Source organism: Xenopus laevis, chromosome 7L (assembly GCF_017654675.1).
Source record: "Xenopus laevis strain J_2021 chromosome 7L, Xenopus_laevis_v10.1, whole genome shotgun sequence".
Lineage (NCBI taxonomy): Eukaryota > Metazoa > Chordata > Amphibia > Anura > Pipidae > Xenopus > Xenopus laevis.
The window spans coordinates 108,752,911-108,767,213 of record NC_054383.1 but is presented as its reverse complement, the minus strand read 5'-3'; the positions used below and the strand labels follow the sequence as shown (position 1 = coordinate 108,767,213).

The 14,303-nt window shown below is 37.3% G+C and overlaps 1 protein-coding gene across 1 annotated transcript; it reads right to left on the bottom strand.

Annotated features, from left to right (window-relative positions):
* Positions 1-2,708: 2,708 nt before the first annotated feature.
* Positions 2,709-11,942, bottom strand: sbk3.L (serine/threonine-protein kinase SBK3 L homeolog). Its single transcript, XM_018226191.2, has 4 exons — positions 11,411-11,942; positions 8,906-9,091; positions 5,081-5,283; positions 2,709-3,605 (listed from the first exon to the last, which is right to left on the bottom strand). The coding sequence occupies exons 2-4, from the start codon at positions 9,063-9,065 to the stop codon at positions 2,868-2,870; spliced, it is 1,101 nt and encodes a 366-aa protein (XP_018081680.1). The 5' UTR covers positions 9,066-9,091; positions 11,411-11,942; the 3' UTR covers positions 2,709-2,867.
* Between the last annotated feature and the right edge of the window lie 2,361 nt (positions 11,943-14,303).

Genomic DNA, 14,303 nt, shown 5'->3' with positions numbered 1-14,303 from the left:
TTACAGCCAAACAGGTGTCTCTGCCCTCAATGTTAGGGTAGTAGTGACCAAGGCTAGCTTGAGAACAGAATACATCCAAGTCAAGGGGCGTTGTACGGGGGAATCTGCCAACACAGAATCTTGTTATATATATGACTATATTCATCCGTATCTGATATTTTCTTTAGTGGATGTTCTATCAACTGACGGAATTGCCTGGGCCTCTTCTGTAACATGTCAGTTACAATATGTAAGGCTGTTAGGGTTGCCACCTGTCCGGTTTTGACCTGGACAGTCCGTTTCTTTGAAGGGAAATTAGGAAAACAGGCAGGATTCCCTATGATTGACGCGGCAATATACCAATTGCAGATCACCACATCATAGAATCCACTCCTGACGTCATGACTCATCCCCTACCGTGTCACAGACCCGCCCCTGCAGCATCACAGACCCGCCCCCTGCCCAAATTCAACTGGGCCAAAAGGAGGCAACCCTAATGGCTGTGCAGGTATGTTTTACATAAGCATGCCTCCCCAAAGATGGCTGCTAGCTATGCATTGGCGCAGTGATGTCATCATTCTGCTGCTTCTATTCAGGGCTGTGAAAAAGGATCCTCCCAGATTTAGAGAAGAATTAGGAAGTGAGAATATGAGGAGGAGATAGCTGGTGTGTGAGATTGATTGAAAAAGGAGCAGTTGGTATTAACCAGAACTGTTCCACGGAGGACTTCATGTTTGCAGTGATTCCACTGTTAATACACATTAAACTGGATCTGCTGTGGATTAGTCTGTGTACTATTAAATATCAATAAGGATACCTGTGCTGAAAAATCCTAAACAGAGTAGAGGCTCCAGTGCTACATTCACATTATTTCTTGCTATCGTAATAATCTAGAGGTTTGGGCCTACTGTTACCAAACAGTACAAACATTTCACAAACTACTGTGCATATACATTGACTACCAGAGTTACAACTACGGTTACAAATGGCCAGGAAGAGTTCTGTTAGGTGCAGTCTTTCAAATGTGACACAATCATTACTTTGTTCATAAATTCTCTTTATTGGTATACTGTATATCAACGTAAAGTTTACAAAAAATGTACACAAGTAACATATATTCTGCAAGCTAGACACTTATTTAATCAGCACCAATCAAACTTTATATGTAACCAATTTCTTTTACAGTTTGAATTTAACCTTAATGTCAATAGAGCTAATTAAATCCATTGAGCACCAGTGAAATCTCAGTTCAGAACCCCATGAAAATTTGGGGAAGGGGACTGATTTACTAAATCCACTAATTACTTATATATATACTAATTACTTATACATACACTAATTACTTATATATATATATATATACTAGTTACTACTTGCTACTTTATCTAAATTCTAATTTACTAAACATACAGTAGCAGTGTCATAACTAGATATTACTGGAACCCACAGCAAATTATTTTGCGGGACCCCAAAATGTTTAGAGGTTGACCTGTTTTACCAATATTTAATTAAATTGTATATGAATTAGGGCATCATGGGGCCCCCCTAAAGCCACAGGGTCTGCTTCCTCTGTAATGACGCCCCTGGCATAGTCCCATAGCACCCTAAGCAACCAGTCACCAAAGCAAATACCTGATTGCTATGAATCACTGAAATGGTGCAACTTAACTTTTCTCTCTTGTGCATCAGTCACAACCACACCAAGGCCACTATATTTATGGGCATCACTAATTGTCGTAGACATGAGAGGTCATGTGCAACTGCGGATGTTTTTTGCATTTTGTACACTGTCTTCCTGCTGTAAATGACCCCTATGCTCTTTTTATATTTTGTATATTTTGCTGACTTTTGCCCAGTGATGCAGTTGAAATGATTTGATCCTATGAAGATGTTGAGCTGAAATAAACAATTTTCTCAGTAGAGGATGGCACACTTCAAAAACCTAAATAAATGCTCTTTGAACTACAGAGATCTTAGAACAATAATTCCAGTTATAGTTGAATATAAATCTTTTATGCACAGTAATTTAATAAAACACACAATAGCACCCTTAATAGCAAACACCCAATGGACAGTCATACTTTGCTACAGATTGCTGTGTCAGGCTTTCTAACATTTAGATCTGTACAGAGGCAATGCAATGAAATAATAGATGCAATATTTCCTCCAAATAATAGCAAACAATATACCACTTACTAGTCTGCTGTTTTAAAGCACTAGATCAGGAGCAAACATAGTATCTCTTATTACATCACCCTATATTAACTATATAGTTGATACAGTTAACTACATAAAAACCATCTATAAAATAGTAAAAACATATAAAAATATATATTCAAAATATACTAAATCTATAGTATTTAACATATTATTAACAGCTTTATGAATGTTGAGAAGAATTTTTATTTTTATTTTATTGGAAAATTGACTGTGCAGACTGTTGTACACATCCCATATCAATTGAGGTTGGTGGAGGTTTGTTTGCACTGTGGCAATTAAAAATACAGGGGACCTGTTATCCAGAATGCTTGGGACCTGGGGTTTTCCGGATAATGGATCTTTTTGTAATGTGGATCTTCATCCCTTAAGTCTACTAGAAAATCATGTAAACATTACATAAACCCAGTAGACTGAGTTTGCTTCCAATAAGAATTGATTATATCTTAGTTTACATCAAGTACAAGGTACTGCTTTATCATTACAGAGAAAAAGGAAATTATTTTGATTATTTGGATAAAATGGCGTCTACGGAGCTTTCTGGATAACGCATTTCTGGATAAAGGATCTCATACCTGTTTAGCAAAACCTAAAGGGCTGAATATTTCACCTCCCTTTATTACTCTAACATGTTCATTGTGTGTTGAAAAGATGATATCCACTTCCTCTGTTCATTCATCTAGACTTGGTCTTTGATCATCCCATGTTCCTCCTTGTGCTGAAGGGTTTATTGGAGAAGAGTCTTCTGATATCATTGAAGAGGTTTTAGTGGATGTGCTTTCATTACCAGCATTGACCTGCAAAAAGTTTATGTTGTCAACACTCTCTTCCAAGTATTTTGAGTTGTCCAGCATGTTACTGTTATCTTTAATGCTGCCGATTTTCCATGGCACCTTCAGATATTTCTGTACCTCGACGGCTGGTCTCCTTTTGTCTGGATTGACCGTCAGCAGTTTCTGGAACATATCCAAAGCCTGGTGTGTAAATTGTTTCCAAGGAGAGGGGATATCCAGGTAATCTTGGTTGCTTTGCCACAGGGCAAAGTCTTCATATTGCTTGTCTTTACATAATGCTGTATCCCATGGGAAACAGCCAGATGAAATGCAGAATATTAGAACACCAAAGGCCCACACATCTAAACTGGAGTCAAGCTCAAGTGTCTCAGATTCTTCTAAACTACAAAGTTCTGGGGCAGAGTAGGGAAGGGTTCCTGACATGGGAGAGAGAAGAAACCCCTCAAGTCTTGTAAGACCAAAGTCTGCCAATTTTATTAAATGGCAATCTTTGTCAAAAATCAGTATGTTGTCTAATTTAACATCTCGATGAACCAAAGCTTTGCTGTGCATAAAATCCAGAGCTTCAGCCAACTGCATCGCGCAGCGTTTCACCATGGTCTCAGGCAGTCCAACCTGCACAGAAAGACAGTCAATTTGATTAATGGTTTCTAAAACTCTGAAATATATTTATAGCATTTATTGATTGATTCACTATGCTGGACAGTTATATTTCCACTTAAATCGATGGAAATGCTCAACCATAAGACAAGAGTTTACTGATGTTTTTTCTTCCTTTCAGGTTGAATATAATTCATATTGAATATTCATGCAATCATAATTATTTATATTGTGAAGAACTGTAGCTTAAAAATTACTGTCAGAAATATGACAGTTATCTCGTTTGAAGTACCAAAAAAGGTTTACGACTCATTCTACCCAAAAAGAGAACAACTTCTGTATATTGCTCTATAATAATTAACTCCACAAGGAAGCTTGATCAAGGGAATACTTCAACACGATATATAAGGGTGTAGAAATATAACTGATAGATTTGCTTATAGTTACACCATTGACAATGTTTTACTACTCATCCGAGCAGCTTCTTCAGTTCAACTGACTGGTAAGGGAAATCCTCTACATATAAGCTCTTCCAATAATCCAATCACAATGCTGCAGTGTAACTATCCAAAGAGGTGACAAGGGAAACTCACAGAAGTTGTGAATGTTGTGTAATTGTGATTATTGGAAACGTTTATATGCAGAAGAGTTCCCTTACCAGTCAATTGAACTGAAGAAGCTGCTCAGATGAGTAGTGACAAGTTTTCAATGATTAATCAGCAAGTCCAGTTGATTTAGATTTACTTCTACTTGCTATACCATGACCTGGATGAATAAAAAACCTTTATTGACTATAGTTACACAGTTACAGTAACTTCTATTGGGTCTGATACCACTCTTGCTGCCTTTAGGGCAGAACTATACAGGGCATGCAGTTGGATGTCCTTGCATTGACAGAATGCAGTCTGCAAGTTAGATGTAGCAGTATAAACAAATCTAATTCTTGTTAAAACCTGAAGTTTTGGCATCAGACATCTGATTTTTAGCATTCCACTAAATCTTGTGCTTTCTGATTAAATTGCATTAATTTTGTGGGACAGATAAGTCTATAGGACCAAATTCTCTCATGTAGTTCAGCCCTTAGTTCAGCCCATGCTCCTTTATATAGTAGTAGCTATCCGGATCAGGATGAGATATAGACAGGGGTATGAAGCAGGGAAAAAGGGAAAAGGTTAATGGGTCTAGCAAGAAATTATGTTGAGGAAAGCAAAAGGTGGCTTGAGGGTGAATGGGTCAAAAGAAGAAGATGAGCAGGTGAAGCAGAAGAGAGGGCTACTGCAGGGGTTGTTGGTATTTGTCTACAAAATAACTACAGAATAAAAGCACAACTATACCTATTTTGGCCAGTTCTGCATAATCCTATAAACTTCATCCTGTAAATGGAACCTGCTTTTAAGTGATACTTTGTTTTTACCATAGAACTGTTTTAGCCCATTTAGACATAGAGTAGTTCCTTTCTGTGGGCAAAAGCAATCGCTTATATCACTTACTCCAGGTTCTAGAATGGAATATAGATCTCCAGCTGTTGCTAGCTCCTGTGCGAAGGCATAATATTTGTTGGTTTCAAAGGCCACTCTAAGGGTTCCAATAATGTTGGGGTGTGATGACAGGCACAGCGACACACAATACTCCATTAGAAATATTTCTTTCTTTGTTGACTTCTTCCTCATTAGCTTTAGGGCTATGGCTTTATCTAATGGAAATAAGAGATATGGTATGTTAGTAAATAGGTTTACTACATTATTTCTAACTCATGCACCTGTTGTAATATAAAGCACCATAATAATGCTGGGATTCATAGTTTGCACCTGTCTAAGGACTGCGAGGGGTAAATAATCATTTTAAACACACGTTTTTTTCCTCACCATGAAAGGAATACTAAGGGCTCTTGTGGAACTGCGCAACCGTACAGAAAGGTGATAAAGTAATCAGCAAATTGACAGCTGCTGAAAACCTGATCGCTGTTCCTTGAAATAGCAATAATTCCCATCCTCATGATCCCAGCAGAAAACAAGAGGGAAGGATCAGCTTGAGGTACAAACATTATGATGGTTACAACCTCTGATGCCCTATGGTTTACCGTGGACTCATGTAGCAAGCAAATAAATCTGAGGTTCTCGCTCTCACCTCTAATATTGTGCTCTACCCAGAATTCTCTTATGTCATCACTTCTATACTGTGCAGCTGTTCTCTACATCCTGGATGACGAACATGGGAGAATAAATCAATAAGAAAATGCTAGCCAACACATTTCACAGCTTGCCTACTGTTACCGTGCAATCAAGGATTAAGCAGGGCACAACGTGTGAGGGTCCAGATGTTTAACTTGTAAACACAGACCAGTTGTGTTAAATATGAAACCTGCATATGAAAAACCAAATGCCTTTTCAGATTGATAGAATATACAATCTGTAATGAGTAAACCCTGAGGTTGCAATTCTATCGCACTGGTGTAGATCATTGGCATAATTCCCAACCCCAGGGATCAGTGTAAAAAATAATTCAAGTAATTCCCGTCTCCATGTTAAAAGGGGGAATACAGAGTTTTATAGAACAATTCCCACCTGAAACATCTGAAGAACCTGTCTCAGCAATTCAAACTTCCAATGGCACCCATTACGTCCTGACACCATATTAGCTGGGGAATTACAGTGAAACTATGCCCCCATGTAAACTGATCTCCAGCTTCATGAAACACAAGTTGCACTCATCATGGGAACCCCAGATGAAATCAACTATAAAACAAATCCCTAACTCCCTTCTAACTGGTGGATTGTTATGATTGCCTGCCCCAAACTCGTGCTTTTCTCTGCATTTTGTGCATGCATACTTCGCTATGCACTTTAAGCTGTTGTTTAGACCAATCATGCAAACTCCAAACAAGAGTTGCCTTAATTCCAACAGAACTTGACATATGGGCTTTTTATGTCTCCCTTTATAAAGGTGAATGTTGCTGTATCATGTTGCCTTTATTTACGGGATCATCCATTTAAACAACACATTAGAAGCAGTCAATGGAGAGCAGCAGAATTTAGCTGAAAAGAGCATATTGAGTATAAAGCAAAGCTAGAACAACTGCATTCAGCAGATGTTCTGACTCATGCACAGATGTATATGCTGTAATTGCATAATTTGTCGGTTACAAAAATCCAAACTGTCTATCATGTTCAACCAATTATAGATCTAGAATAAGCTTATCCAGATGAAACAAGCAAAGTAAGATAAAAACTTGGAGTTACCGACAATTGTATTTACATGGGAAAAACCTGACTTTCAAAGTGACCCTAGGAGTTTAAAGTGCTTAAATCTGGGATATAAATCCCTGCAGTGGCTGATGATTGGCAAAAAATAATATGCATATCATAAAGGATCCAAGCTCTATAGAGTAATACAAATCCCCCATTTGATATCTTGCTTTGATATACTCACTATAGACAAGCAAACAAGTTATGATTCGTGACTCCTGCCCTAGAAGAAGGACAAGAAAAGTCTAAAATCATGCATTGGCCAGCACAAAGGCCCTGCTTGACAGTCACAGATAGACAGTTTGCTTATATTTTGATGCAGTATTAATGGAATTGTCCTGCTATAGTTTTACTTTACATTTAGTTTGGCTTAAAGCTATTTCTCTACTTGGTATATATTGGTACAATCACCTTGGATATACAAGTGTAACTTTTTATTCCTTCCCTTTGCATGTTTGGAGTGGATCATGCACAGATAAACATTCTGTTGGCTTGCACATGTTACATTGGGAGGCCCACACATCATTAAACCTTTTTGAATTTAACTTGGGCCATGTGGCACTGGTTATATTGGAGGTCAGTATGTCATTGCTAACCCTATCTGGATTGACTTTAGCTATGAGGCATAGGTTGCAAGTGCTTTGTTGATAACCCTATTAAGCCCATGTTTTTGTTTGTGTGTCATTATAGCAAGTCTTGGGTTCTCAAGGAAAGATGGTGCCCTCATGTACTCTAAACACCAAGATGGGAAGATAAAGGCTCTATAAAGAGTTTTTAAAGTCAAGATCAGAGCATTTTGGGAGCAGGTGGGTGTGAATTGGGTTCTGTGTGATGTATTGGATTTCCCCTATCTTTTAAACCTACTCTTAAACTTCCATCACTAATATGGCATGCTGACCCTACAGCAGATACTCAAGACTCAAGATTCCACTTTTCTGCTACAGAGTCCCTTTAATGCAAATTGTAATGTACTTCCAGTTTCAAGGCCACTACACTAGGTTTTATACTTATACAAATATATGTTTAAGAATGTCCTAAAAACCTCTTTTATTATGCTAATGTTCCAAGGTATTTTAAAAAGAGGAGCAGTATTTCTATCAAAATACACTAGTTTGTTTAAGCACAGGCACTGCACTGTAAGAGGTGCAAATAAGATCACTTTGGCCTCAAACCTATTTGCCATATAATACTGAAAATAGTAGTGGGGAGGACATAAACACTTTTTGCACCCTAGTTGGGTGAAGTGGGTGTAATCTAGGCCAGTAGAAAGCACAGAGGAACAGTGAAAAATAGCAGTAGACCATGGATAGGTGAGTGTGTGCAGTGCAGTTAATGCTACAGCTGAGTACAAGAAACTTTACTCCAAGTACACTCTGTCCTAAAATCCTAGGCTTCATTCATGCCACAACCTTATACTATTGTTGATTTATGCTTGGCAGGCCTTAAATAGTGTGCTAAAATGTCCTTTATAAATCAAATTGTGATATATTCCACCATGGCAATTATTGCAATTTGGACATGAAGGTCATATTAGCTTGGTGAACCTATAGTCGAATCACTACCTATGTATGTGAAATGAGTGCCTACGACACTTTTTTATTAACTTGCCTTTTGATTAATAACAGATCTGTTGTTGAGTTTTTTTCTGTTAGCGGGAATGGGCTTAATTCTAGTTGACTTCAATAATAACATTAGTGCGTGGTTGACTGTAAACAAGCCAATTAAGTGCGTAGGTGCAACTGCATGAGTGAACCTGGGATATATCAACACCTCAAGTTAAGGGTTTATTTCTGGGTCTCCGTTGGTTCCATAACCCCCAAACTTTGAATCTTGTGTGCAATTTATTAAAGCTGGCTGAACCGGCACATTGGTACTCATTGCAAGGGCTTAGTGTGCATTTAGCAATTTGTAACAAACATTGAGCCAATTTAGGATTACAGGAATTCAATCCAGAGAACACCTGGATAGCCCAGGTCAATGAATGTGTTATGTATTCACCAGATATTGGTTGAAGGGTTATTATAAGCACTTGTACTTGCCAATTATTTAGAAATTCTTCTGATCTCTCACCTTGTGCTTTATGCTCAACTTGTAAAACATGTCCATAAGAACCACTGCCCAGCTCCATGATAACTCGGTAATGTTCCTTCATTGATATGTGCCGCAGGGATTTTGATGTAAATTGGATCATCTTCTGTAGGATCTCCTCATTCTCATCCATCTCATTCATGTTTATTGTCTCAGGTATGCCCTTAACTGAAAAAAAAAATGTATGGCTCATTTAGTTACAGCATCCTCATTAAATGTTATTTCTGAACACTCCTGGAAGTTATTTTACATTTACAGCAACTTATTTTGTGTATTTTTGTGTATATTTTTTGTTGTAACAAATGTGTTTTGTTTATCAAAATTACATAATATTATATCTACAGCAAAAGTCTCCCACTATCCAGCCATTGAAGAACTTCAAGCTTTAAGTTGCCAAGAGGTTGCTGGGAGCTGTAGTTCAATGACAGCTGGTTGCCAGAGAACTGCTGTACAACAAATGTCCACGCTTTAACCCCCTTCTTAAACTGAAAGTCCCAAAGAATGATGGGATTTGCAGATCAGAAACAGCCTAAGGACTACAAATTAGACATCAAAGGTCTATGATCTATGAGGCCATTTAAATCAAAATATTGGAAGTGCAGTAACATGACTATATATTTACATCCTCATATAAAGTCATAAACAAATACATTGTAGTCTCTCTTTAGGGCAGAGAGACACGGTCATATTCAAGGAGATTATTCGCCGGGCGACAAATCTCCTCTTCTTCGGGGCAACTGATCTCCCCAAACTGCCTTCCCCTGCCTTTCCAATAAAAATCGCAGGTGGAATGGCAGTTGGAACACTTCGTTTTCCAAAGTTGCCTCATGAGGAAACTTTGGGCGACTTCGGAAGACGAAGCGCTCCGAATGCCATCCCGCCGCCAATTTTCATTCTTGCCGGCGGGAAGGCAATGGAAGGCTGTTCGGGGAGATTAGTCACCCCAAAGAAGAGGAGATTTGTTGCCGGGCAACTTATCTCCCCGAATCTGACCGTGTGTCTCTGCCCTTACAGTTGCAATTGATTTAGATCTGTTCCAAGTACTAAATCTGCATTTGACTTTATTATGTTAAATACAAGGCTGATTTTGTTCTGGTGTTGCAATAAACATCTTATTGACCTTACTAGCATTTGTAAAATTCCATCCATCATATCATCAGAATCCATTAGACTGAAATGATGTACACTGTGTAATTAGCACCACCACTAATAAATAAATTGTATTAAATTGTATTATAATCCAATAATCAACTTGAATAAGTTTTACATTGAATTTATTATACTATGTTACAAATATTTGCTGTAGCAGAATAGTATCTGAGTAAACAGTGTAAGGACAAAAAAAGATACGTCATGCAAATTCAATCTTTCCCTTCCTTTTTACAGTAGATTATAATTTGTGTTTATCTTTGGAATTCCAAAATGGCAATCATACCAGTCCACATAACAACACTGTTATTTACTAAAAAGTCATCCAATCCTTCCTTGAAACTATCCACTGTATCTGCCAGACAGAGCTCTGTTTTCATATTGAAAGAACCAATACATAATAAAGATCATTTAAAGACCTATTTGCTTGAAAGTTAGTAAATGAAACCGTAAAAATGTTCAGTAAATATCACTGTAAATCAATCAATTCTAATGCTAACAATTCCATAATTATATTTGAAATCATTCAAGAAATGATCAAATTTGACTGAATCAGCTTGATTCAACTTGAAACCCATAATCTGATCAATATAATTACTTATCAAATAAAACATTAAAAAGAAACGTGATCATTGCCCATAAGTTTCAATGATGAACTGGTAAATATTTATATTCTTTAATGTTCATTGCATTTATTGAACTAACCAATCAAATGAAATGGGCAGTTGGATCATTTCCAAAAAATGTCTATTAAAGTTTCTTCTATTGAATTCTATGAAAAATCTGCCCCAAAATGTATTGCATTTTTATAAATGTTTTGAAAAAATTAAAAAATAAGCCTTATAGTCTATACTTGTTTATAGCTGGGAGAACGTCAAAACATAATTTATAATATGTCACATTCATAGGAATTCTATGATAAATCTGCCTCTAAATGTAAAAAAATGAATATTTAGCAATATAGAGGAGCAATATGGATGTTAGATATTTTAATTAACACAGCAATGTATCAATGTCAAATTAGCTTTATGGTAGATAAAATTGTAATCTGGAAAAGAAAAGATATAGATCAGCTGAATATACTGTACATTCTACAGGCATTTTCATATTACGAGTCTTTCTTATAAATAGCGCATCTTTTAATGCTTCACATATGAAAACACAAGAGAATACAAACAGAATAATATCCATGGTGCAAGAAAGAGCTATCAAATGTGGAAGGATTCAGTTCTGCGATATCGTATGACATGTCACTGATTTGTCACCAAATGGGTCAGCCAAAGCAAATACTATTAATGGTTACATAGCAAATTATGCAAACCTTCAAAATGCTCTTACCTGACTCACTGAGAAAACGTCTTCCGAATGCAAACCAGTTCTATGGAAGGCAAATGAAGTACCAGGACTCTGCTATTTTCTACGGATGCAGCAGGGAGAAGTTGTTGGAACTGTAGAGGGTCTACACTGCACTGTACGTGTGCCTCGCTGATTCAGGCAATTTCATGGGTGGTGCTGACTTGGCTAATATATAATAACCTTCACCTGCAGCAACTGTGTGCCACTAAATGTTTTAAACTTCCAATGCTGCCTTCTTTCCACTGATTTATTTTCTCAAGTGACCGATTGTTTTCTGTATGGCGTTACAGGCAGCACAATAAATGCACAGGGCTCTGTCCTTCACATCCTGTAATTCCTACTCTCTGGCTCCGTCTCTTGTCTCTGCATGTCACAGTTTGCACTCAGGGCTCTGCACTCTGTCCTTATATCTCCTGTAGCCAACCGAGGCTTGGGCTGTCTGTGTGTGCGTAAATGTGTCCAACACACTACTTCTCTTTTGTCACCAAGACAGTCCCTTCGTCAGAAAGTGCCATTCACAAAGCACTTCTGTTTGATTTCTAAAATTAGACTGCTGCACAAAATGTGCCCTGTCACATCACTCCTGCTGACAACAAAGGAAAGGACATTTAACAGCAGCTCTGAACTAACCTGTAAATCTTAGAATATCTGGCATGAAGCTAATTTAACCCCAGCCATGTAAAAGTCAATTTTTATGTGTTGCTTGTCCTCCGGTCCTCAAACTATACATATGGCCCACATCTTTACTTGGTGACAGTGTATTTCAATCTAATGTTTACTTAATAATTAGTCAAACAGATCTTGAGGGCAAGAAATATTTTATTTATATATTTGTTCAAATATCTTTATTGAGAATCACTGGCCTAATCCTCCACTGTTAATGCCACAGAAAGCTGCTATGGTGCAGAATTCGTATAGAAGGGACATAGGTGACCTTGACTGATTTAGCTCAACGGGATCAGTTGAGATGAGGGATGTTCTGTCTATAGAAAGTGGATACAGTAGCAAATCCAGAGCAGAATCAGGAATGGATTGGGTAGCTTTCAACACAGGTAAGAAACTGATTTATGGAGAAACACCAGTGCCCTTGAGATGTTTTTTTTTTATTTCGAAAAAAACGTTCTCCCTTTTGAAGAATTTTTAGGCTTTGTGATCCGAAAAGAAAAAGTCCTACATTTTAGAGTTGTTTGTCATCAAGGTATCCAACAACCATGTGATCAGAAAAAAAGTCCCACTGTCGAAAAGAATGTAATTGGATTGGTTCGCATTATATAAAGTCAATACAAAGGAGGCATTAATTAAAGGGGTTATTTATTAAACCTCGAGTTGTTTTTTACCCAAAAAAAAACAAAACTCTAATTTTTGGTGTTTTGGTGTTTTAGAAAAAAAAAAATCTAATCTTTTCAAGATTTATTATACCCCAAAGCTGGAAATAACTAGACTCCAAAAATACTCGAGCGAAAACCTGTTGAGATCACGTAGAAGTCAATGGCAGAGGTCCCTTGAACCATTTGAAGATGTTTGTAGCCTTCATGATGTTCAGGTTTTTTTTCTGTGGTGTTTGCTCAAAAACGTGATTAATCCAAGCAATTTGTTTTTTTTTCGCTGAACACTCCAATAAATTTGAGTATTCGTGTTTTTAACCCTGAATTTCAAACCATTTCAAGTTTTTTCCATTCATTTTTTTTTATAAATCAGAAAACATTCGAGTTGTGAATTTATTCAAGGTATAAAAAACTTCACAAACCTCACAAACTCGACCTTTGATAAATAACCCCCTAAATGTTTGCATACATTCCAGCCCAAATCTGCTATTCTCACATTAGTCACACCAAGCCAGCATGTGTTTCTATACATATACTTGGCTCCTTTGCTTAGTAAGCATGGTTCCATAGACTGGGATGGGTGAGACTTCATTGCACCCACATTTTCCCAGAGGTTAATTAGCAGAGCACCTACATTTTTAAAGTTATGCTTACATATAACTGTGATTTCTTTGTACAGGTGTGGGACCTGTTATCCAGAATGCTCGGGATCTGGGGTTTTCCGGATAACGGTTCTTTCCATAATTTGGATCTTCATGCCTTAAGTGTACTAGAAACATTAAATAAACCCAATAGGCTGGTTTTGCTTCCAATAAGGATTAATTATATCTTAGTTGGGATCAAGTACAAGCTACTATTTTATTATTACAGAGAAAAAGGAAATCATTTTAAAAAATTTGGATTATTTTAATAAAATGGAGTCTATGAGAGACAGCCATTCCGTAATTCGGAGCTTTCTGGATATTGGGTTTCCCGATAAGGGATCCTATAACTGTAGTAGCTGTGAGATATTCTGCAGACCATAGGAGGTATTGTTCAGCACTTTTCATGGTTCCTACCCCTGTGGAGCCTTTTCTGTTTATGGAAGGCTTTGGGGTTTATTAATTTAGGGGCAAACATAGGCTTTAACGTTCTTTTTGGCACTAAATACTTTCCCACCATTTCATTTGGTGGGATGCAAGGGTGTGTTTGTTTTTTGCATCTGGACTTCACCCTTTACGGATTACATGGAATTAAATAGTAGCGCTACAGCCAATCAAAGTTTTGTTGATAAAAAAAAAAACACATTACACATAGAGGGGTTTATTGTATATCGTCGAACATGGGCAATGCGTCTAAGTTTAACCAACTGTCCATATGAAATCAAGGGCAAACCTTCCAATGACACCTAAAACAAGTGGAACCAGCTTAAAGACACCTGTTCAACTGCCTTTCAATTAAAAAAAGACCCGCTAATCTTACCCCTGTGTGGAAACAGTGGCACATGATATGAGTCACATGCACTGATCACCTTAAAAATACATCAGACATTGTTATTTTTTAAATGCAAA